The sequence below is a fragment of the Acanthochromis polyacanthus genome, chromosome 17 (assembly GCF_021347895.1).
Source record: "Acanthochromis polyacanthus isolate Apoly-LR-REF ecotype Palm Island chromosome 17, KAUST_Apoly_ChrSc, whole genome shotgun sequence".
Classification (NCBI taxonomy): Eukaryota; Metazoa; Chordata; class Actinopteri; family Pomacentridae; genus Acanthochromis; species Acanthochromis polyacanthus.
This window is the reverse complement of record NC_067129.1, coordinates 23511382-23534482: the sequence shown is the minus strand read 5'-3', so window position 1 is coordinate 23534482 and position 23101 is coordinate 23511382. Positions and strand designations below refer to the sequence as shown.

Here is a 23101-nt window from a genome sequence, read left to right as displayed (position 1 = left end):
AGCCCTCAGAGTCCCTTCTCCTCTTCTAGGCCCTCACTTCAAAGCCAGGGGAACATAATGTACAATCTTTTAATAGCTTTAGACCAAAGCTCTGGGGAGCTCTCTGCCACTGTATACCCTGCCTCAGTCTAAACACCTAATCAAGATTACCTGGGCTGGCCACAATAGCAGCTAAATGCAATTCAAGATCCACTGCCCCTTTGAAGTCTTCATCGTGAAAAGCAGATGTTTCCTGTGTACAGGAGGTAATACAGCGAGCTGCAATTGCCAGACTTTGTTGCGACATCGTCTTGCAGAGAAGCAATTACGGGCCTCCCAATTTTGTAGAAAAGGTATTACACAGCTTACCATGCTCAAAATGCAATACATACTTGATCATTTGTTCCAGCTGATTGGGATTTTTGTAATGGCTGACAAAAGGCAATGGCAGGGGCAATGGGTGAAAGGGAGAGGTGCAAAGTGTGTTTGTGTGAGCATGTACACTGCCAGTCAGATCAGTAACCCCTGTTCCTGATATTCAAACAACTCTTCTGTGATTGTTTGTACTCTATAACAGCCCTCAAATGTGTACAATGTTTCAGGTAATTACTAAAAGCCCAACAATCTGTTCTAAGGTAGAGACGAGGTAGCACTGAACAAGTGTTCAATCTTTTTTTTTTGAAGGAGATTTAATCTTAGTTTTAAATATTAAACTATTGCTCCTTCATAGTTTGAAGTTTGAATGGGGCCAAAGCATCTGCCCAATTAATGTAATGTAAGATAACAAAAAGTCATATGAGTTTTATATTGAAATACCACTGCAGTCTACATGTGTTTTCCCTGCATAATAGTAGCATCTCAGGCTATTAGATGCAATCACTAACGCATTATTGATGGATATGTTACAACTGGGTTCACTCACACTTCATGACCTTCACCTTTTCAAGCTCAAAGAATTAGTGGCATTCAGTGAAAAAGTCTTCAGCCTGTCAATACCATCGATCCACTCAGATGGTTCTCTGTCACTGAGGGGAGTCCCAAAGTTAACAAAATGCTTTTCATTACAGTGTTAACAGAACATGTTTCTGTGCTACAAATGGATACATTAGCAACAACAAACAGTAAATTGATATAATATGATATGGTAACAGAAGGCAGGCACTGTAGTAATGGCTGCAGTATTGATACTCCTGAGTAGCCAACAGGCCAACAGCTCCAATGTATAGAAATTAAAAAATATAAAGGAGGTTTGCTTCTGCTTTCTTTGGTTATCAGCATGTTGCTTTCTCTTTGTGTTCTATCTAAAGGTGCATGTAACTCTTGAGAAGACAGCAAGTGCAGAAAGTCAAACAGGCAGTTCAGCCCCCAAGTTAAGCTTGCTGCAGAAAACGCAGCAGCTGAAGGTAGGAGCCCACTGTTTTTTCTCTTGGTTGATATCCTCCCAGACAACAGCATGAAGATATCATGAAATGTTTGCAGTATTTTGTGCATAGAAACTTATTTGTGTTTGTGCTACAATGGGCTGCTGACCTGGACACTATCAACCGAGGATACAAACCCTGATGACGTTGTTGCATTAAGGCTTGCCCGAAATTATTTTTGAAAATTTTTAAAAAGGTGTTGGAGTGAAAAAGAAAAGAAATGGAGAAACATTATTATTTTGAGCACTTGAGCAGCTGTCTAAACGCTGCCAAACACAGGAGTATAAATATTTTCCCTTTGGAATGGGCAAAGCTGGGGTTTGCTAAATCAGTGGCATTAGATGCATGAGACACACACTCACAGACCTCCCGGTAAATAATTTGGTCAGATCATGCAAAGAAGCGCGACATCCCTTCTTACCCCTGGGAGAGAATTGTGCCTCTTAACTCAAAGCTCATGTTTGTCTGGTGTTGTTTTTGTGGTGAAATGGGTTGATTTAGAGTTGATGCTTTGTCTGATTTGAATGCTAATAATATACTTGACTTTTGCCTGTTTGCATGTTTGGGTTTTGTGAATTGACACCTGTGCAAATCTTTTAAAGCAGTCCTGGTCAAATTAGTAACACTTATTGTTTAGACATCTGACATTAATGAAAACTGTACTTGTCAAACTGTAAATCCTACTTCAAACCAGGTCGCCAAGATCAGCAAAGGAAAAAAAGCCAAGCAGAAAGAATACTCCAACCCCTCTCAGCAGCAACAGAATCCTTCCCTGAGGGTCGAAGCTGAGCATGGAGACTGTCTGCACTCCCAATTAGCAAAATCAGCCACTGTGAATCAGACAGAACCACAGAAGACAACTTCATCACAGCCTTTGCCCTCCACAGTCCACCTCAGCATCCACCTAAATACTGGATCCCACCTACTTCCACTACTCCAGCAAATGGGCCAGAATGCCATCATCAACTTACCATCTCTTCATGATCATACTTATAGGACCTCTGCATCTAAAAGCGCCTTGTCTCTGGCGTATAAACAGACAACTGTAGAAAAGTCCAACCACGTGTCTCGGAAAGGGTTAAATGTACACCTTACCCACCAAAACTGGGAGAGTGGCCCTGAACAATGGGAAAGGTGATTCATACTGTTTTCTTTTTTCTTTGTAAAGACGAGAAAGATGCTTGTTGGAGCTCAGATTGCATGCACTCAAATATTAGCAACAATACAGAAATAATGGAGCAATTAAGGTAAAAAACAAACAAAAATACTAAGTACTAAGCACATGACAGCAAGAAGAACACTTAGAGAGCGCAGTACTCCACCAAGGCTGCTCAGTCGTTGTATGATTTCCAATGGATAAGTCCAGATAACTCCAGCGGTCAATTTGTAGCAGGATCGTAATCATGCGATCATCAGCAGACAGCTGACGTAGTGTTCACTTGTTGTCATAGTTACAGCCGCAATGATACAGAAATCTTTAACAAATCCGTGGATCCAGACTACAAGGTGCATCACTGCCAAAATCTAATCACATGGTCCTTGTTTAATTTCTGACCCTCGCTAAAAATTTCATCCAAATCCGTTAGTCCATTGTTGAGAAATGTTGCGAACAAACAGATGGACAAACACCTATCGTCACAGAACTCTGCCTCGTCCCTTGGCGGGGTAGTAATATGACAAACAGCATATTTGTGGTTTGTGCAAAATAACAGCACCAACAATAATACAATAAACTAATTTTATAGGGAAATATTTTTTTGTCTAGTGATCTATTATCACGGAAGCCTTCATTAATTGTGCACCTATATTTCTGTGTTTCAGGACAGAGGAATTAAAATGTCCATCTTATAAAGGAGAGGACCAGAGGTGGAGTCCAAATGAAGGTTACGTGAATACATTTGCACAAAATTTGCCCAGGACACTTACCAGCACGTTACCACAGGTCATGGGCACGTCCAAAGTTCTGCCTCCCATAGGACAGCCAATAACAGGAAAAGGAACTGAGCCAAGCAGTGGTCACAGTGTGAACACAGCGTATCCCATCCACAGAAGCAGCTCTGATGGCTACCTGGTTCAGATGGAGAAACAGAGGCAGATGAGAGCAAAAGACACCGACAAGGTTTGTGTGTCTGTGACCTTCCTTTATGATCTCACACAGATTGAAAAACAACTCTTCTGAGCATTTGTTTGTAATTGTAGTAATTGTGATGTGCTCACATTTTGTGCACATTCCATACATTGTATAGGGTCACCTAGAAATGTCCTTGTTTTTGAAAGAAAAACATTTTTTTCCAATGAAGATAACATCAAATTAATCAGAAATACAGTCTAGACATTATTAATGTGGTAAATGACTATTCTAGCTGGAAATGGCTGATTTTTAATGGAATATCTGCATAGGGGTACAGAGGCCCAGTGGCGTGCACAGATAGCCACCAGGTGGTGCTAGAGCCTGCCCTTTGCCCTCAGTGTCAAGCAGGTGCCGTTCGGTCTCAACTTTTTTTTTTTTTTAAAGTTTAAGATTAAACACACACATAGACGCAAACAACCCGTGCCGCTACTCGCCCCGCCCTATTTCGTAACGTGAACACGAGGAGCGGACAGGCGTGTGGCAGCAGCTGCGCACAGTCCACAGCATTTCCACCAACCGGGTAACACCTAAATGAATCAAGTGCATTGTTCATAAGCTTTGGTTGCCAAGGCACACGGTGCATTTATTTGTCTCTGTTGTGAAGTAGCCTGTCTCTTGCAGCGCTAAACAACCGTTCCTAAATTAGCCAACTGGCCGTGTTAGAAAGCCTTCATATTTCGATTGGAATATTGTCTGGGTTGTGTTGTGCATTTCGTCCTTTGCTGAGTAAACCGAATGTTGATGTTTTTTCCCTAAAGTCCCTGAACGCACCTCGAATGCCGTGTTTTTCTGTTTAGCAGCAGTCTGTTGACTAGTTTCTCCCCTGCACATGTTCGGCCTGAATGCATGTTGCATTTTTCCTTTACTTGCTGTGTGTAAATGACCAAAAGTGAGTGGTCTTGTGTTTCCCCCAGTGTAGAGCGTTCACTGTTACCTGTTGGTCGTTATTGATACTTTATGTGACAGACATTAGCTTAGCTATTAGCCTATCATGTTGTCAATTGTCAGGCCGTGTCTGACTGCCTTGCTCATGTTATGTGAATTAATGTGATTGCAATGCTAAGCCGTACACAATATTTTGCAGTGTATGCTATTGTGTTTATGTGCATTTTATGTTATTTCTCAGTATAATTATTATTTTTGTGGCTGTACTTATGGCAAATGTGTCACTGATTTATTATTCCTGTGTAATACTTCAGAACCATAGCTATCACAGCACAGCTATCTGCCACAGCTGTCTATAGTACAACAGCCTTTTGAGTTATCCAGCAATAAATACCAATAACCTGGAAAGTCTGGCTGCCTGTTCTCTAACCAGAACACCTCATACCTTGTGCCATACTGAAACCACCCACCTGGAGACCCTCTCTCCTTTTTAGCCAGCCTGCTTAGCCCCAGGCTACCCATAATAATAATAAATTAATCGACATAATGCGATGACCACACAACCGAAGTTATTTGGTGAATTGGTACAGCATATGATCAGTGTGCTATAACTGAATATTTAGTTTGTGTAGGTTTATTATTAGCATACATTAGGTAGAGGTAACAATGGCTGTGACTTATTTGCTGAATGACAAAAAAAAGTAGCTTTCTGCCTTGTTGTAGCTTAATATCAGGAATCAGTCTTGATATTGTCGATCTCTTTTCATTTACCAATTGCAGCATGCCCAGAAGGGAAAGGATCAGGAAAGACAAAGAAAGGGAGCTACATGTCATTTACAATGTTACGGTACAATGTTTTATTGACCCTTTGTGTGTTAAGATATTAAAATAAATGACGTTACAGAAAATGATTTTTACTTTTTTTTTTTCAAATCTCATACTGTTATATTAAGGCAGCCAGTGGTTGTACACGCCGCACGAGATGCCCTTTTTTTCCCCATTGAGCACCTGCCCCTCAAAATGTCCGTGCACGTCACTGCAGAGGCCCATTTCCAGCAACCATCACTCCTGCGTTCTAATGCTACGTTGTTAGCTAATGGTGTTGAAAGGCTAACTGATGATTCGAAAACCCTTGTGCAATTATGTTAGAACATGAATATAAGTTTAAGTTTTCATGGAAAACATGAAATTGTCTGGGTGACCCCAAACTTTCGAACAGTAGCATGTAGAGATGATGAGCCACAGAAGAAACAACCAAAAAAGGACTTTTTGTTATAAAGCAACAACAAAAAAGTTCTTTTAATGAGACATTGCAGAAAAATAGTTACACCCTCTGACATTGTAAATTATGCCAGTCCTCAAAAGCATACATATAACAAATTCTCCATACATGTATTAAATGCACAGTATCTAAAAAAAGTAAATTCCACACTGTAGGTAATGTATTGCTTGATGTAGCAAGTGTGTGGTGTACTACACAAAGTGTGAGCATGGGATGGAAACTACAGATCACACTTTCACATTGTACTAGACTACTGCTTAACCACCTGTGGTTGTGATGCTTCTAGATCTGTTTCCTGTGATAAAGATCTCAGGGTAAAATGTGAAACTGTCACATTAGATGTCAGAACAGTGAGGTGAAGAACAGCTATGAAATATACATGAATACAAACAGTACACCTCTATGTAATGCGTTCATTGTCCACATGTTTTAAACTGTTTAAACGGGCCTCAGTGGTCACAAAACACACTCAGCAAACACTGAATAATCACATTTAAATGACAAAAATAAGAAGTAATTTTGCAGTTTCACCTTACAAAAGTGAAACATGAATTCTTTAATTGACAGTGGCATTCCCGGTTAATCCCCATGTACACAAGAGGTTATACAAATAAATGCCCCTTTGAAGTCCCAAGTAATCCCCTCAGCTGTCTTAATGCAGGGGCTGCTTAATCCAGAAGGAGTGTTCTGGTGACTGAGGGCACAAAACATCAGGTTAATTGTCTAGCTCCACTAAGATACACTTAATTGCTGTAAGAAGATGGCTATATAAACCGCAGCGCTGCACCCTCTGAAAAGCCATTTGAAGTGTTAGAGGATAAGGTGATTAAAAGGGAGAGAGTCTGTACAGGGCAACTAAAGATACCCATTTGCATTTAATGATTTGGCTGTTGTTGTCCTGGTTTATCAGGCTACGCTGTGCAGGTGGGTCCTGAGCAGAAACTCACTTAGCCCTTCTTCTGTTACCTCTGTAGTTACATAGATATTCAAGCCATAGTTGGATTTTATACTGTGGTTTAAAGAAGTGCTTGTTTGACAAGTCGAACTTAGATCTGGCCAACCGCTAGTTTCTACATTAGTGTGCATGTTAAATTTAAATACCAGTAACTGTTGCAAAAACACAGTATATATTAGAAGTGAATATACCCCTGTCAACCCAGTCTCCACTTACACTCCTATCTGAGTAGACTGCATTCTGAAATATGTTTTGAGGAAAATATGATTCCGTTTTGGGCTGCACAGTGGGGTAGTGGTTAGCACTTTCGCCTTGCAGCAAGAAGATCTCGGTTCAAATCCCGGGGTGGGCCTGGGATCTTTCTGCATGGAGTTTGCATGTTCTCCCTGTGCATGCGTGGGCTTCCTCCCACAGTCCAAAAATATGCTGAGTTTAATTGGTTACTCTAAATTGCCCGTAGGTGTGAGTGTGATTGATTGTATATGTAGCCCTGCGACAGACTGGCAACCTGTCCAGGGTGTCCCCTGCCTTCGCCCGAGTCAGCTAGGATAGGCTCCAGCACCCCCCGTGACCCTAGTGAGGATAAAGCGGTGTATAGAGGGTTCATGGAAGATTCTGTTTTGAAATAAATGATAATTTATGACCTGCGATTTTTTTTTTTTTGTGAAAAAGGCAGCCAGTTTGAAAGAGCGACAAAATCTGCATCACGGGTAAGGAAGCATGGTTGATGGTGAAAACCAATGACGGACTTTCACCTAGGCCAAGGTTGGCGTCATGTGATGGAGGAGAGAACACCAGTGTCAGACTTAAGTTTTGTGGGAAAATATCATGCTTTGTTCGACGTTTGGGTATTAGAAGCTTGGTTCAGGTAAAGCATTAAAATTACTTGGTTAGGGTTAGGAGTAATGTCATGGTTAAGGTTAAAATGCTGCTCTCTCACTACATGTTTGAAGTATATCCTCCTTTTCTGGATTACCAGGGTGAAAAGTTCCACCTTATCTAATGTATGATTGGTTAGCTGATAAAGATGACAGTGAAGCAGTAAAATAAATGGCAAAGATACAGTCTTGAAAAAGTGCACATATACACTATCGTTAAAAAGTTTGGGGTCACCCAGGCAATTTCATGTTTTCCATGTAAACTCACACTTTTATTCATGTTCTAACATACTTGCACAAGGATTTTCTAATCATCAATGAGCCTTTCAACACCATTAGCTAACTCAATGCATCATTAGAACACAGGAGTGATGGTTGCTGGAAATGTTCCTCTGTACCCCTATGTAGATATTCCATTAAAAATCAGCTGTTTCCAGTTTGAATAGCCATTTGCCACATTAACAATGTCTAGACTGCATATCTGATTAATTTAATGTTATCTTCATTGGAAAAAATAGTTTTTCTTTCAAAAATAAGGACATTTCTAAGTGACCTCAAAGTTTTGATCAATAGTATATACATGCATACACTTGTAAAGACCATGTATATCATGGCAGTGAAGAATTTTTAATGACTTCTATAATTCTTAGTTTTCTGTGATGGAGTCTTTGAAATGCATGCATCCTTGTCACAAAAAGAATCACAAATTTTGATTCTTTTATTGATTTATTATAGGTCAAAGATATACATACAGCAATACAAATTTTGGGTGAAATGCGCTCTGAAGCATAGTTCAGAGGTTCTTCATAATAGCTGGGATTTTGGAAGGACCAGTCCAAAATTTTAACTGTAGCCTGATTCAGTCATGCCTTTACCTTTTTTGTTTTGTGTGTGGGGTCATAATCCTGTTGAAACATCCAGCTGTGTCCAAGACCCAATCTTCTGAGTGATGATTTTAGGTTTTCCTGAAGAAAACCTTTATTATTCCATTTACTTTGTCTAAAGCACCAGTTCCACTGGCAGTAGAACAGGCTCAGAGCAGAATACTATCACCACCATGCTTCACATTAGGTATAGCAGGACAGGTAGACATGACAGGAAGTCTTGTCCTTGTCCATGTTATCAGCAACATGCTTCAGAAGAACCTTCACTTCTACAGAAGAAGCTTTTTTCTTGCATTGCAGTCTCTCAGCCTATGACAATGTAGAACTTGACTGTGGACACTGACACCTGTGTTCCAGCAGATTCTGATTAATTGCAGACCTTCATTTCGTGATTCATGGTTGATTCTTGACCATCCTGACCAGTTCTCTCTCAGCAGCAGGTGATGACTTGTGTTTTCTTTAATGTGGCAATGTGGAACTGTGCCATGTACTTTATACATACAGTGGGTACGGAAAGTATTCGGACCCCTTGAAATTTTTCACTCTCTGTGTCATTGCAGCCATTTGCCAAAATCAAAAAAGTTCATTTTATTTCTCATTAATGTACACTCAGCACCCCATCTTGACAGAAAAAAACAGAAATGTAGAAATTTTTGCAAATTTATTAAAAAAGAAAAACTGAAATATCACATGGTCAGAAGTATTCAGACCCTGTGCTCAGTATTGAGTAGAAACATCCTTTTCAGCTAGTACAGCCATGAGTCTTCTTGGGAATGACGCTACAAGTTTTTCACACCTGGATTTGGGGATCCTCTGCCATTCTTTCTTGCAGATCCTCTCCAGTTCTGTCAGGTTGGATGGTGAACGTTGGTGGACAGCCATTTTGAGGTCTCTCCAGAGATGCTCAATTGGGTTTAGGTCAGGGCTCTGGCTGGGCCAGTCAAGAATGGTCACAGAGTTGTTCTGAAGCCACTCCTTTGTTATTTTAGCTGTGTGCTTAGGGTCATTGTCCTGTTGAAAGGTGAACCTTCAGCCCAGTCTGAGGTCCTGAGCACTCTGGAAGAGGTTTTCCTCCAGGATATCTCTGTACTTGGCCGCATTCATCCTTCCTTCAGTTGCAACCAGTCGTCCTGTCCCTGCAGCTGAAAAACACCCCCACAACATGATGCTCCCATGTTTCACTGTAGGGATTGTATTGGGCAGGTGATGAGCAGTGCCTGGTTTTCTCCACACATACCGCTTAGAATTAAGACCAAAAAGTTCAATCTTGGTCTCATCAGACCAGAGAATCTTATTTCTCATAGTCTAGGAGTCCTTCATGTGTTTTTTTTTTTTGGCAAACTCTATGCAGGCTTTCATGTGTCTTGCACTGAGGAGAGGCTTCCGTCGGGCCACTCTGCCATAAAGCCCTGACTGGTGGAGGGCTGCAGTGATAGTTGACTTTGTGGAACTTTCTCCTATCTGCCGACTGCATCTCTGGAGCTCAGCCACAGTGATCTTTGGGTTCTTCTTTACCTCTCTCACCAAGGCTCTTCTCCCACCATTGCTCAGTTTGGCTGGACGACCAGGTCTAGGAAGAGTTGTGGTCGTCCCAAACTTCTTCCATTTGAGGATTATGGAGGACACTGTGCTCTTAGGAACCTTGAGTGCTGCAGAAATTCTTTTGTAACCTTGGCCAGATCTGTGCCTTGTCACAATTCTGTCTCTGAGCTCCTTGGGCAGTTCCTTCAACCTCATGATTCTCATTTGCTCTGACATGCACTGTGAGCTGTAAGGTCTTATATAGACAGGTGTGTGCCTTTCCTAATCAAGTCCAATCAGTTTAATTAAACACAGCTGGACTCCAATAAAGAAGCAGAACCATCTCGAGGAGGATCAGAAGAAATGGACAGCATGTGAGTGTCGCTGCAAAGGGTCTGAATACTTCTGACCATGTGATATTTCAGTTTTTCTTTTTTAATAAATTTGCAAAAATTTCTACGTTTCTGTTTTTTCTGTCAAGATGGGGTGCTGAGTGTACATTAATGAGAAATAAAATGAACTTTTTTGATTTTGGCAAATGGTTGCAATGACGCAGAGAGTGAAAAATTTTAAGGGGTGTCCCCTGCCTTTCAAAATCAGCTGAACTTATCTAGCAGGTTCAGTTCTGAGAACTGAAGAAGCTTCTTGGATGAGAGTTGAAATGTCTTGAAGTAACAAGAACCTAGTTGATTTCTACTGAAGCTCCTACGATTACCATGGCCTAGATGATTGAGACACAGACATTAGACAATATACTGCAGCTTTCACTTTTTGCTTTTTCTCCTATCCACATAAACTTTACTATTTTCACATCACACATCACAATTAATTCACTTTTAAGAAGCTGCCATCATTGTTGCTTTTCTAAGATTTGTAACTGCCACATTATTAAGGCAGCGACATGGTGTGGCACAGTAAACCCCTCTCTTAAAGCATCCCCTGAAGCTCCTGAACAGGAGAAACCATGTATCAAAAACGACTTTCTGCTGAATCAAGAAAAGTTTCATTACTCCTGTGTAGCCTATCTTCTGTCGATAAGTCTTGCGGAATAATTCATAAGCAGGGAAGACCACGGTCTTCTCTATATTGTATTCTCTTTTTTGTTTAACATCTAATGCCGCATAACCACGACTTCCTTTCCAGAACACTTTGATACAGCAGACCATTTGTCCTGAGTCCACTCCAGATTTTTAACAGTTTCTCTAAGGACATCAATCAAAGCATTCACCTCATTGGTGATAAATTGGTGCATTCATCTCAGGCAATGTCACAGAAAGATCTTCATCTTTTCATTGTAATTGAAAATTTGGTTGACATAGCTCCAGCTCAAGGTCTTGGAAGGTCTTTTTGTCTCTTCCTCTCTCTTGATCTATAATAGGGTGAAGTTAGACCAAAACATTGAAAACATCCACTTCCTTTGCTTGTGGATCAGTTTTTCACTCAAATGTTTTGGGCACAGCAAGCAATTGATTCATGTTCAAAAGCCTGAGAAAACTTTTTCTGCATCAAAGTTTTTTTTGCTGTTTAGTAATACACTAAAGCGCACACCCTGCAATACAACCATACCAGGGTGGAAAACTTCAGAATCCAACGTGATCAAATGCCCTTCGACTGAAAAAATATCAAGCAACAGATGGCTTAGTGCCCAACTCATTTCAGTTTGAATGCAAAACTCCACTTCAAACAGGCGGATGAGTCCTACCATTCACTTTCACCAAAAAGTCCAATAATGACGCTGTTAAAGAAGGTCCACCGAAAGGACAGCCTAACCAATTTCCACAACAAATAGCTATGAATATGGCGCAAAAACAAACTGTACCTCAAGAGCAAACCTACAAACTCACCTAAAAAGCAGAAACGAGTAACAATCTAATAAAGTCACTACTACTAATTGGACACTTACACAACAAGTCACTTAATATAACCTTCTTCTGTCTGGGAGGAACTAGTTTTCAACAAGCTCAAATCCTAACTTAGAATCAAAATACAGCTGTGGTAGCACCTTACTCTTGCAAACAATTATGTTGCTAATAGATTAGCTTGTCCTGTCTGGTTTGCTTTGCTTTGTTTGTAAAAGGTGATTGGATTATGTATCAGTTGTGTCCCCAATAAATAACACCCATGGTCAGGCCATCATGTTATGGAATTCCAGGTTCTGTCCAGTACTTTTTTGATGCTGTTTTTTGTTTTTTTATGGTGGAACAAAGTGTTTTCTTTGAGTAGGTGAAAACACAATGAAACAAGATTATAGGCAGAATCAGAAATGCTGTATCGGTTCGTGTAAAAAACCATCAACCAATTTTCTCGAGCCACAGGTGAGGTACCAGCGCCCCACAAACACTACCCACGCCAAGTAATGAACAGTGAAATAAAGTCAGCATGCAGAGTTATCGCTACCTCTTTTCGGTCAAAAAATGAGAAGTGCATATGCGGTTCCCCATCCACCCCCACCACACCCTAACCACCCTACCCCCCACACCAAATCTCTCCCACTGTAGCCATCATGTCTGACGAGATTACAGGCTCAATTTCTAAAGCAGGCTGCAGTGCCTAGGCGTAAAAGCAGCTGAGCATGACTTAGGGGTTGGAGAGAAAAGTACCCTGTTGTGTCCATTGCCAAGGGCTGGACCAAGCTGAAATCCTAAAAAGCAGCCAGTAAAATCTGGAGTAATTAGATCCTTTTTGTCTAGAGACAGCTTTAAGACTCTCTCTCTCGCTCTCTCTCACGCACACGCACACGCACACGCACACGTACCAATTGTTGGTCTGTCTTTCCCTGTATTATTTGACATTTAAACTGTGGCTACGTTTATACGAGGACCATCTTAACAGAAAATGCAAAAGTGGCGTCTTGTCATTTCACGTTTAGACGAGCGGTTTTGAAGGAAATCTGCGTATATACGGTGACTCTATAGTGTGTGGAATTCGATTGGATATGCATGCCAGGCAGCTGGGTGGCGCTGTGATAAAACTCCGCCATGTCTACGCGCATGCGTACTATCTCCCTTTTCGGATGTCCGCCACGGTAAATGTTCATGAATGGAATCTGTACAGATTCTGCACGTTTGTTGGTACGACTCCTGTAGTGTACATAGAGCTGCCAGAGTTGCTTGAAGGTACGAAGGATGGAAATAATCACACATCTTTATTTACTTCCTTGTACCGGCCGGCAAACCAAAGCACCGGCGCACATATGTGACGTAGTCGCGTACGCGACGTGGTCAGATCTTGGCAAAGTTTTGCATTTTGCTGTTTAGACAGAAACGTAACGGCGGAGAGTTTTCAACTTTTCCACTCTGGAGGCCGGTTTCAAATTTTTGCGTTTTTAAGCCCCCAAAACGCCGTCCTCGTATAAACGATAGGGTGTTTTGTTGAAATATATTGACGTTTTTACCTGCAAGCGTCCTCGTGTAAACGGCCCCTGTATTGTGTCCTTCAGAGCTTAATAAGGGATCACTCTATGTTATACAGTATATGCTGCCAATGCAAAATCCTTTCAAACCTCACACGCTGCAGTATAAATTTTGAGTCGTCTTATTGCCTGATCTTCCTCAGAAGAACAATAGAAAACACAATCCATACAAATTGATGTAAAGTAGCGATTCTGCAAGTATTTGGTCACTTGCAATTGGGGAAATTAAAATTTGTATTGTATTTATTATTTAATTTCAGGCAAGTATATACAATAGAACCACATTTTATACATACAGATATATTGTTATTTCCGTACAGCAACAGCAAAGCTACAGTAGGAATAAACATACAGTAGGTTCTGATGCCTGAAAGGGAGTGGGAGGAAAAAAACTTATTTAATCCCACCCCCGTCCCCTTTACTTCAATTCAAAATTTTCACTTCCTTTAAGTAAAGAAAAGGAATTCAAAATAAACTAGTTATCTATAAACATAAATTATGCATTAGATAGGCAATGCATGACAAGTATTGAAACTTAGTGGGATTAACCATAGATAATAGCAAAACAGTTAAATAGCAACAACAGTTACATACCAACAATGGTAAGGAATTATACATACCAAAAGGTATAACACAGGATTCAGAGTAGTGATTGTATGAATAAACGCATACATAAGCATACATACATGCATACATCTACATATCCATATCCAAATTTCAACCCTAAATGAAAAAGTCACAAACTTATTTCAATTAGTGCTAATGGAAAAATTAATGTCTGAACTGAATTTCATGTCCATGGTGGTCTCATAGTAACATTAAAGAGATACCCGAAATTATCATGACACACTGAACCTTGAATGTCTGCACAAATTTTTTTGTTAAAATTCATCAATTCGGTTTTGACATATTTCTATTGATACATGGAAACTTGGACCTACTGGTGACAGTAGATAACAGCTTTCATTAAAGGGCACCATGTATTAAAAGTAGTGGACTAAAGTCATGGGCTGAACATTGCCATCCCTAGAACCATCTCACTGGGGTAGTTAAAAACATAAGAATAATCTCTGGATGTGTTTTATATATATGGCTGAGAATGTAATAGAGTCAGACTTTATCATGCCAAATGTCAAGGACTCCGTACCCCCAAATATATACATAAGGTCACTGTGTGTTGTTTGATCAAATTTTGGCCCATGGAAAACCCATGAGAGTTGTACTTTTGTCTAAGCATTACCCCAAACAGGGTTAAATGCACAGTGTGTCTATATTGTATGTTAGGGACGTTGCAGCATTCCTCATCACTGTACTTTACTTCGCTTGTACACTTGTATACTACAGCGAAGTTCACTTGTTGAAGTTGATTTATTACTTCACCAAGGAATGCAGCAGACTTATGTGACAATTTTGACAGTGTTGGTCTGTCTGTCTGTCTGTTCATAAAATTACTCAAAAACAGACTAAAGGATTTGGATGAAATTGTCACGAAAGGTCAGAAATGACACAAGGACCGAGTGATTAGATTTTGGCAGTGATGCGGCTTATCATCCGGATCCACGGATTTGTTAAAGATTTCTGTATCACTGCGAGGTAGCAGCACGGCATCACTGTAACTATGACAACAAGTGAACACTATGTCATCTGACACCTGCTGACGACCACATGATTGTGAGTGACTCTATTTCAAATCCACCGCTGCAGGCTTATCCGTCGGAAATCGTACGACTGAGCAGCCTTGGCGGAGTGCTGCACTCTCTGAGTGCTTTTCTTGTTTTCTCATTGCATCATTTAAATGTAATGAAAAACACCAAACTGAATGAAAATTGCTGTAGAGAATTTATTGCTCATACTAGGATGCCTCTTGACATCTTGACAGCCATCAAAGCAGATGAAGTTTATTTTGATGAGAGTCCAGCTGTTGTCAGCTTTCAAAAGTTTCTACTCTCCTTTTCCCTCTCTCTCAGGCATCTTGTGTGAAAGACTACAAACTACTGAAGTCAGATATAAAATTCCAAGGCCTCAACCCTGACTGCGCTGCCAATGAAAAGACAGTAAGTACTTAACTGAAGCAGCAGTATGTGACAAATCCGCAGAAATTGCGAGTGACCCTTTGGCCTACCACCAGCATGTCTTGTCATTCATTTATCCTGAAGCTATGGAGATAGATTAACATGTTGCTGGATAATGCACAAGCAGGCTTGTTATTTTCATCTTGAACGAATCAGCTTGGCATGGAATTCTAAAGGCTTTATGAGTTATTGCTGCTTACAATTGGGTTTTACTGCTTTACTTTTTCTGTAGGGTGGTACCACATCCTGAATTTGGATAGTTGTGTTTGATAGTTGTGTTTCCAGATAGTGTGGAGTGAAAACACCCAGAGCAATCTTATACCTTAAACAACTTGTAAAACCGCCAATTTAAAGAAGAACTAATGAGAATATAATATTGGTAATTCAGGTTCCTCACAGACATATGAAGTGCTGAATTGACTCAGCAAGTATGAATCTAAAAAAACAGCAATATTTGGCAGAGAAAAATGACTGCGTGTACAGTTTAATATAACAAGGCAAATATGTCGGTACACTGAAAATTTGCACTGATGTTCAAAGGTTTGGGGTCACCCAGACAATTTCATGTTTTCCATGAAAACTCACACTTTTGCTCATGTGCTAGCATAACTGCACAAGGCTTTTCTAAGCATCAATTAGCCTTTCATCAAGATTGGCTAACACAGTGTAACATTAGAACACAGGAGTGATGGTTGCTGGAAATGTTCCCCTGTACCTCTATGTAGATATTCCATGAAAAGTCAGCTATTTCCAGCTACAATAGTCATTTACCACATTAACAATGTCTAGACTGTATTTTTGATTCATTTAATGTTATCTTCATTGGAAAAAACTACTTTTCTTTCAAAAATAAAGACATTTCCAAGTGACCTCAAACTTGTGAACAGTAGTGTATATAATTAGCATCATGTAAAATTCCTAAATGAAACATAGACCTGTACGCTGTACGGTAAAACTAAGCCATACTGACAAGACACAAGCAAATACCAACATAATTTACACACATCTAGTTCTCCATTTGACCACACAAAGATGTGTCTGTAATAGAGGGCTCATGTTAAGCCCCTGAAACCCTTTTTATTCCCATCATTTGTGGAACGATGCAAGAAACAAAAGAACGAAGTAGAGCCACTCAGCAGTGAGAAGCAAACATACAGGGAGGTACACATTTGCCATGTCAGCTGGACTGCATTTTTTTTATTACTGTGCATTTTGGAAATATTGAGGTTTTCCCCAATATCAGGCTGAAATCAATCGGTAGATGTAGTATTTCATATTCTTTCTGGCCTTTCGTTACTTTAATCAGAATGAGTAATCAGAATTTATCAGGACAAATATGATTACTCTTTTAGTCCTTTGTCTCAGTTCTGATGTCCACCACTGACCATCTTGTAGCTAGATTGGGTTCAGCATTTGAAGACCCACAGATACAATTACATATACAACTCAAATGAATGTACCCCTAGAAGTTAAGTGTTCTTTCTGCTTATTTATATATCTTTTGTTAATCCCAGGTTGTAAAAAGGGGAGATGTTTGGCCAGTTTACAGTACAGTAAGCCCTGTGCATCTCCTAAGCCAAGCCTATTAGTGAATGATATGTGTAAATGTTGATATGCTCATTGAATGGCCTACTGTGTTCGGTTTGTTAGGTTGCATGGAGAGCCTCTGCCAAGAGGACACACAAAGAGAAGGGCCTTAAGGGAGAAATTGTTCAGTTAATTAAACCCCTTTTATAATCTGTTTCTCTCCCTCCTTCTCTCCCTTTCTTTTACCCTCCCTCTTTCTCCATCATCATGTTGAGAAATTGAAACGACAGAAGCTGTATTCAAATGTGATCCGTGAGCAGAACAAAAAGCTAAGTGGGATTCCCTTTCCTCGGACCAAGGACCAGAAAGACTGTGACAAGAAAGTTCCCAGGATGAAGGTGTGTGCGATTGAGTGTCTGAGAGTGTGAACCCTAGCACATGTGTCTTTCAGAACAGACAAGTGCAGTTGTGGTTGTTTGAGAGAGAAAAGTTGTGACAAAACAGAATGCCTAAGAAGGAGTATGAGATTTGTGAGAATGTCACTGAATGTTCCAACCTCAAACCTGTCCCACAAGCTCTTAACTAGATCAGGCTGCTAGTGACAATCGGTCAATTCACTAAGCACTACATTGTTGATCCCAGGATCTTACACAGCTGGCTCACAGTTCAGGATGATTCAGTAAAATCATTCAAAAGCTGCGAGCTATTGAATAATGAAATATTGAATAATTAATAACAGGATAAAGACAGAAGTGCTGCAGAGATAGTGAAGATAATTGCTAAGGTTAGTAAATCCAGAAATCAAAAAAATGTAAATTAAGTAATTGACTAGAGTGCTTATTTTTTATGTTTACTTGTAGGAGTTAGATGGTGAACTGGTTAATAGGTGTCCTGATTGTGACACGGGGCCTGGCTTTCATTGGATTTCATTTGGATTTTGAAATGCTCACAAGATAAAATCCACTGACATTTGTGCAGTGAATGATTAAGAATTATACATAACATTATTTTATTACATTTTGATAAATCAGTACAATTCTATAAACAGAACACAACAATCCAATTTTTAAAATGTACTGCTGGGAAGGTACCTTTCTGACGTCAATACCATTTTTGACTGCAACCTGTATGCACAGTATTTAGAATGCTTAACATATGTAGATTTCTCTCTTTGTTTCTCTCTCCATCGTAGGCCTTGGAATATGTCAAGACCATAGCCAAACCCCCTATCCAGTCCCGACCAAAAGTGAAACAGAGAAACCAGTCTGAAGGCATCACTGAGCATGCTCCTTTCATGAAGGGCTTGGATGTGTCCCAGCTGGCCACACTGCAGCTCCTTAGGAAACGGCATGAAGAAGAAAAGCAGTCTGTGGCGCTCTTTACAAAACAACATGCTGTCTGACGGAAGGTTCAGTTCATGTAGCCTGCAGACGTACAGTGAGGGTTGGCAACTGCACTCCTAGGTATAGGACACAACATGTCGCTGTGTACATTTTCAGTCATTTTCCAAAGTAATTATGATAAGATAGATAAAGATAACCTCTGAGGATGAGGAGTGCACCTGCCTCTGTGTTACTTTTAACACTGTGTGTCATCAGGTCAGAAATTCACTTGATTGCTTTACTGTAAAGGTAGAGGGTGCTATTCTCTCCGCACAAGCAGACATAAAGGTCTCTGAGCTTCTGGTTATGATAGATGGTGAAAAGAGAAAAACCATTAGTAAAATGTCTGAGCTAAACATATTTATTTTTGTTGTATTTGGCTTTGATTTCTGGAATGGATCACACCAATGTCCAAAAATATGTATATTAATGTTAATTGTTTCAAGCATAGATGACAAAGAAATTATTTAATTGGTGTTTTCATTAGATGTTAGTAGTTGCACTTATATGATTTTATTGTAGGGAAGGCTACACTGTTTTTGCAGAAGGAACTGGTGATTCTCAAACTGTCAGCCAGGTATAACCAAGTGAGAGGAGAAAAACTGAAAATATGTCGAAAATAGCAAGAAAACAAAAAACTGCGACAGTTTGCACGCTCGTTGCTTTGGGTCTGCTGCTGTTTTCATTTCTCTGGTTTAGAGTGTCAAAAATTGTGCGTAGATGAGGGACGACACTTTGAAGCTGAGCTGATTTGGTCCTGGTCCTAACTCCACCTCAGCACACAAACGCTCTCAAGCAGCTCATTTTACTAATTGAACTCTCAGATCATTATCAAAGCACTATTTACCTCTGTGCAATATTTTAATTAGATTATAGTCTCTATTTAACCCATCATGGACTCTTTGAAGCTCTGTGTTTTTAGTGTTAAGTCCTCAGATGCGCGGTTGGAAACAAATGGCTGAGCCCTTTTTAATTTAATGAGAATCACTGCCTATCCAGACTGAGTCTCTTTGCATCTTTTTTTTTTTTTTTGGTCCCACCTACTCGTTTTTCACTATTGAAATCCAGTTAATTGAAGGAGTCTTTCACCGCTATACATGAAGGGGGCTAAATTAGCATCCCTTTCTGCTCATTGGGGAAGCTAAGGCAGGCGTGGATGCTTTGATGTGAGAAGCACGCTTTCAGTAGGCGGCAGGCTTCCTGAAAATGAGCTGATGGCCCTGCTATTAGGCCCAAATGCAGATGCGTTTATGTGTTGCAAAACGCTTAATCTTTTAATTGATCACCTTCTGCATGGCCTATTCTCCGCATAGTTTTTTTCTCTGCTGCTTGTTAATCAGAATCACGTTTTGAAGATGATGTGGATTGCTTTTGAAAAGGTAGGAAAGGATCCAGCATTAAGGACAAGAGAGGATTTGCTTGTTATTGTGCAAATTCTCAGGGATGAGATCAGATAAAGTGTTGGATAAAAACAATTTAATACGTGTAATAAGAGCTGTTTTAAGATCCTGAAATGTCTTCGTCCACACAAAATTCAGTGAAAGCGTTGTCAAATTTACCATCAAATGCCTGTTAACCCTCTACCCTCCCTTTTTACAGCAATAATTAGACAATAAATACATTTATTAGGAAGAAACTTTTTTTGTAGAGTCTTTTAGACATTAAGTCTGTGGACAAGAAGGAGCGCAGTCAAATGTGTCGAAGTAGATTTTGTGCTGATGCTGAACATCTGTTGATGAAGCTTTTTAAAGATGAATGAATGAGATATCCTGCAGTAAATGAGTGAAATAACCCTTTTGTTTTTTGCATCCACCGTAGTAACTGAGTGCCTGCTGCAGTAAATTCCAGATGACAAACTCCTATAATTCCCCCAGCAGAGTGAACATGAGCTACAGTTCTTTTATGTTCAATGCTGATGGACAGTAAGATACAGAAATGGAATTCAGTCTTGCTGAAAATTTTCTCACTTTGTCACAGTCTTTCCGTATCAAAGAAGTTACTTCTTAATTATACAGAAATGAATGTCCCTCCATCCACTTTCGATACACCGCTTAATCCTCATTTGGGTTGTGGGGGACTGGAGTCTATCCCAGCTGACTTAGGGTGAAGTTAGGAGACACCCTGGACAGGTCACCAGGGCTACATATACAGACAAACAATCACACTCACATTCACACCTATGGACAATTTAGAATCACCAATTAACTTGAGCATGTTTTTGGACTGTGGAAGGAAGCCAGAAAACCTGGAGAAAACCCACTCATGCACAGAGAGAACATGCAAACTCCATGCAGAAAGATCCCTGGAAGGCCGGGACACAAACCGGGGATCTTCCAGCTGTAACCATGAAGCCACTGTGCAGATCTCTGTTTAAATAATATGTATAATATAAATAATTGCATCTGCAAAATTTAATTTTAAGTTGCTCATTTGAAAAATAAAAACAAAACTGAAATTACTACTACTAATAAAAACAAAACATCTTTTTCCGTGGTCATATGTCGGCACCAAATAGTGAATATAATAAAGATTTATTATTAAGAGGGCAGCACAAAAAATACATTAAATGCTGGATATATCAAAATTTTGGATTTATTTGATTTTGCGCCATTTTATACTGTCATGCTTCTGGGCAAAAGTAATTCATATTTTTTGGTCAAAAAATATGTGCACATTAAGTCTTAAACAGTGGTGCCCCAACATAAACGAGTGGCACGTTTCCATGAAGAAAAAGAGACTTGTGGATGTCAGAGCTGTCACTTCCTGTAGGAACAAATGTTTTCCATTTGCACACAATATTCAGAAACATCTTCAAACACACGACTGCCACGACAGCAGAGGTGTTCAGAATAGAGTAGCCTTCATTAGAATCCCCTCTTCATTTATTTTAATCAAAAACAATAGAAACAAACGATCTGATTCTGTGGACTGTTTTCCTGATTGATTTTCTTCAGAAAATCAAAAGCATGAAGTGCCTAACTGCCTCATGGCCTAGATTATTATTTTATATCCTATATATAAATGCATTTGACTGTTCTTAGCAATGAGCTGACACTTATAGATATTTTAGAAAAAAAATCACCATTGTTCTCATTTGTTGCTCAGAATTCAGCTGCCCTAGAATAAAGCTGTAATCCCTGCCTTTTATTGGCGATTGATTAAACTGAATCTGCTGAAACAAGCTGCAGTTTTGTAGTGAATTTCATTCTTAACTAAGGACAATATAACGAGAAATATCCTCATAAAGGGGGTGTAAATAGATCACCAAATGTGCTTCTGGATGCACGGGGTCATAGGGTCCAGTTGGCCCATGGGATGGCTTTGTAAAGTGTAAAATATGCGGAGCTTCCCCGTGGCTCTGCAGGTTGAACTGGAGACCTGTCAACTGATGGCTTTTTGCCCCATTCTTCTTCCCACTTTTCTGTCTCTCTCTCACTGATGTCCTATCAATAAAATGCCCCCCAAAAAACCCTATAAAAAATACAGAGAAGACATCAACTGCTAACTGTAAATTTGCATATAGGTAAATTTTAAAAAATTGTAGACCTTGACAAGTTGTTTTGCTCATAAAGTAAAATACTCGTTCACTTCCAGATAAGTGTTTTGTGCCTTTTTAGATACTTTGTGATCTGTAAGTATAATGTGTAAATGATAAACTGAGGCACAATGTTGTTGAAATCTCACTTATTTTTCTTAAGAAACTTCAGGTTGTTCATAATGCTTTGTAAGAAAATGTAAACATTTTCAGAATGTACCGTTTTGCACCAAAACAAAGGAAAAAAATTAGGAGTTGTGGTTATTTATAGGTTATTTTTCTCTGATTTTACTGGTCCGGCCCACTTGAAATCAAACTGAGCTGAATGTGGCCCCTGAACTAAAATGTCATAGAGGAAAACATAAATCCTTGCTGTCGCTCTTTTCTGGTGGTTTCCTCCCAGCACGGCGGGCTTCAGGCCACCGTGTAGAGAGGCAGCAGAGAGCAGCATCCATCCTGCAGGCAAAGAGGCTCCAGCAGCTGGTTGGACTCAGTTAAACATCTGACCGTGATAACAGGATCACAGGCACAATACCGCGGCATCGATAGTATATTTACATGATTGTTTTTAAGGCTTAAAAAAGCTCAATCCGGCTCATGCTATTGGAAATGTAAACCGCAAAGAAAGTTAGCTTTAGGCAGCAGAACAAAGAAGGTAAGAGGCGGAAAAGGCAGACTTAGAGAAGAACAACGGAGCCGAGAACCGATTGATTATGTTATTAGATATTATGCAGTACCGTTCAAAGGTTTGGGGTCACCCAGACGATTTCATGTTTTACTCACACTTTAAATCATGTGCTTAAATAATTGCACAATAATCATCAGTTAGCCTTTCAGCACATTTAGTTAACTCAATGCAGCATTAGAACACAGGAGTGATGGACGCTGGAAATGTTCCTCTGTACCCCTATGTATTTAAAAATCATCCATTTCCAGCTAGAATAGTCATTTACCACATTAGCAATGTCTAGACTGTATTTGTGATTCATTTAATGTTATCTTCTTTGAAAAAAAAAGGCTTTTCTTTCAACAATAAGGACATTTGCAAGTGACCTTAAACTTTTGAACGGCAGTATGTGTATATCAAAACTGGATTTGCAAAAACCTCCAACAACATGGACAAGCTGCAAATAGTGCAGGTAACATATCAAAGGTATACACATTGAAGGATGCATGGGATGTTTTGTTTCGGATAAAAGTGCAAAAGAAGGGTGGCACGATGCCTGTATGTGTTACA

General features: G+C 39.8%; 1 protein-coding gene across 2 annotated transcripts in view; it reads left to right on the top strand.

The window, feature by feature from the left end:
- jhy (junctional cadherin complex regulator) overlaps positions 1-21511 on the top strand; it is a 30039-nt gene extending 8528 nt beyond the window's left edge. The window contains exons 4-9 of one of the 2 annotated variants that reach the window (XM_022198392.2): positions 1287-1382; positions 2095-2534; positions 3222-3519; positions 15316-15402; positions 17238-17345; positions 18140-21511. In XM_022198392.2, the coding sequence (XP_022054084.2) occupies positions 1287-1382; positions 2095-2534; positions 3222-3519; positions 15316-15402; positions 17238-17345; positions 18140-18349 (1239 nt within the window). In that variant the 3' untranslated portion in view covers positions 18350-21511. Of the gene's footprint in view, positions 1-1286; positions 1383-2094; positions 2535-3221; positions 3520-15315; positions 15403-17222; positions 17346-18139 lie in introns of both variants that reach the window. The other variant, XM_051937542.1, reaches the window with a different exon arrangement.
- The last annotated feature ends 1590 nt before the right edge of the window (positions 21512-23101 follow it).